General features: G+C 38.8%; 2 protein-coding genes across 3 annotated transcripts in view; both read right to left on the bottom strand.

Moving 5' to 3' along the window:
• Positions 1-1788, bottom strand: part of LOC137977744 (Golgi-associated plant pathogenesis-related protein 1-like) — an 8120-nt gene extending 6332 nt beyond the window's left edge. The window contains exons 1-2 of one of the 2 annotated variants that reach the window (XM_068825068.1): positions 1643-1788; positions 487-567 (exon numbers count right to left, since the gene is read on the bottom strand). In XM_068825068.1, the coding sequence (XP_068681169.1) occupies positions 487-553 (67 nt within the window). In that variant the 5' untranslated portion in view covers positions 554-567; positions 1643-1788. The remainder of the gene's footprint in view (positions 1-486; positions 568-1642) is intronic. The other variant, XM_068825069.1, reaches the window with a different exon arrangement.
• A 693-nt stretch (positions 1789-2481) lies between these two features.
• The window catches only part of LOC137977746 (Golgi-associated plant pathogenesis-related protein 1-like), a 6303-nt gene continuing 6284 nt past the window's right edge, over positions 2482-2500 (bottom strand). Inside the window, exon 4 of the mRNA XM_068825070.1 lies at positions 2482-2500. This exon is cut by the window's right edge and continues 1425 nt beyond it. The gene's annotated coding sequence lies outside the window, so the exon portion shown is untranslated.

The raw sequence follows: 2500 nt of genomic DNA, 5'->3' as shown, positions 1-2500 counted from the left end.
TCCAATGTTTTAGTATCTACGAAAACCAAATTTCGGTGCTGTATCCCATTCACAGATGCAACACAACAGATTTTAGAAACTAATTACGTTGAAACTTTGAAGATTTTGACTTCTTTTTTTTTTACTCGCCTTCAACCAGCTGTTGACGGTTAAACCTTACTCAAGAACAATTCTTCAGGGAAAAAAACCATGAACGACAAACTTAGCAGTTCAAATGTTTGTTGTACAATTATTTGACTCGAGCCAATCAAAATTCGAAGTGAGTAGAACTGAGTGGCCTTGTTTTCAGAGACACTAGATCTCTTGCGAAGTTTTAAGAAGGGGAGAAATTATTTTCTTTCCTCCACAAAGAATGGACAAGAGAGGCCTTGGACGCTGCGGCTGCATATCCAACCCAGGCCTCTACCGAGGAAAAGAAAGGATAGAGAGAGAGAGTCTGGGTCACAGATTAGAGAACTGCTTTTGGAATTGGCCGCCTTTACCAACCTGAATCAAGAGCCAGACAAATGACCGCTTGGAAAAGTAGAACGATTTGAAGTTTGACTACAGTCATTTTCCAGCCATCTGCTGATCAAAATAAATATAAATAAATGAAACTTTAGTTAATTTGTAAATATTTAACTGAAAGGCAAGAATCCTATATACAGCTCGTAGAGTTGAGTGTCAGAGACTGTGGATCTAACACGTCTAAATGAAGATTCTCCGAATCTGGAAGGTCGATTGCATCGACGGAGCTTCCAAAGTGGGTCTCCAGTGCTTCTTTTCAGTTAACAATTAGGATGCGATCAAGTTTGGAATAGAAGTCTAGAGCCGATTCTCGAACACTCGGCTTTGATTCACGGGGTGAGGGGACTTCTTGACAGAAACTAAGGGACCTTTCAGCTTGGGATTAATCGATCGCGCGATAGGAATTTGAGTTACATGGGAATCATCAATGAAAAGTTTAGTCATTAAAACAGTGCTAGCTAGGTCTGGCAATCGCTTTCAAAATTACATCGCATTCGACAGCAACCAAGGCATTGCGAAAGATAAATGAAAGGATAATGCAAAAACAATTAAAACAATAATGGGTGATCCACTTACCTATATTAATGGTGTCAAATAATCATGAATCATGCATGAAATCGAAAATCGATGACACGGAGAATAATTGCTGCGATTCGCGAGTGCATAAAAGCTCTTTACCGTTTATGAAAATGTTCAGCTGTGTAGGAATGTATCGTAAGCTTTTCCTCCTTTTAACCGAGAATTCGTAAAAATAAAATGTAGTCCCGAGTCGTAATCATTTCCCAGTGTATGGACTTTTTGTGGGAAAACACTGTTTAACAGGTCTTCTCTTGACGGGTCAATTACATGTATCTGTTTCAGTCAATTAGAAATGGCTACTGTTCCACTGTAAAGGGAACTCAGTTATTTTCAAAACGAGTAGTGGTTGACTACTGTTAGAGATGAAGTTCATCTCTTTGGAGTAAAATTCAAAATCAAAACCAGAATCATTCTTGGCTTTGAACAGCAAAGAGCTAAAACTCCGTGGATCGAATTCTGCTTATCATGGCTTATGAAAAACTTACTTCGATCACCCAATACAAAGCTTAGTATATCTCTGCCCAAGAAAAAACAAAGAAAAAAATTGGATATTTACCTTTTCGAGCTCAATTAATTACCAGCTTCGCCTCTTTGAAAAAGGGAATCGATGCTTGTACCGACTCAAAACGTAAATGAATGCTTTAAGAGAATTCGAAACGAAAGATGAAGATGTTAGATTTTACAACCATATATTTTGCAATTAAATATGCATAACAAAAGAAATGGGTTTTGTTTGGATCCCCAACAGATCTCGCGTCACGTCTAAAATTGCAGTTGACGAAGATCCAAGATAATTCGGAGAGGAAAGAAAGGCTTTGTTTCGAGTAAAACAAACTCACTTCATGCTCATTCCAACAAGATTGAAAACCCTGTTTTTTAATAAATGGGGCATTTAATGCGAATTTTACGTGGGCTGTAGTAGAAATTGAACATGAACCCACTCCGTGAGAGATTGGTGCCTTAAACGATCAAGACCACCCCGCCTCTGATATTCTAGATTTAACAGAGTATAAAGCCCGAGGGACCTTGAAAGCATAATTAATTCACCGGCAAGGCTCAAGCGAACTCATAATATCCCATATCTATTCGGGTTTATCCTATGATAATCAACAATAAACGTACCCTCTCTGGTTATTTGCACATCTTCGTTGCCGTGAAATGGCATCTCAATAATCACTGCCCATGGTGGTTCCTCCCAAACAACATTACAATGGGAAGGCCGGGGTTGGGGAGGGACATTATCAGTCTGGGAACTCTTTTTCGTGCGGGATTTTTAGTTGAAAGCATTAAGTCATCTCTTTACCACACTCTACGCGATCGTATGGTTTGTTTTACCTTTGTTTTTTCTCTCAAGCAAGTTAATTCATAACGACTAATAAAGAAACCCGGGTCAAACTAAACACCTTCTGACATC

The sequence above is a fragment of the Montipora foliosa genome, chromosome 11 (assembly GCF_036669935.1).
Source record: "Montipora foliosa isolate CH-2021 chromosome 11, ASM3666993v2, whole genome shotgun sequence".
Taxonomy (NCBI): Eukaryota; Metazoa; Cnidaria; class Anthozoa; order Scleractinia; family Acroporidae; genus Montipora; species Montipora foliosa.
Note: the sequence above shows the minus strand (reverse complement) of the source record. Positions and strands in the feature narration are given on the sequence as shown.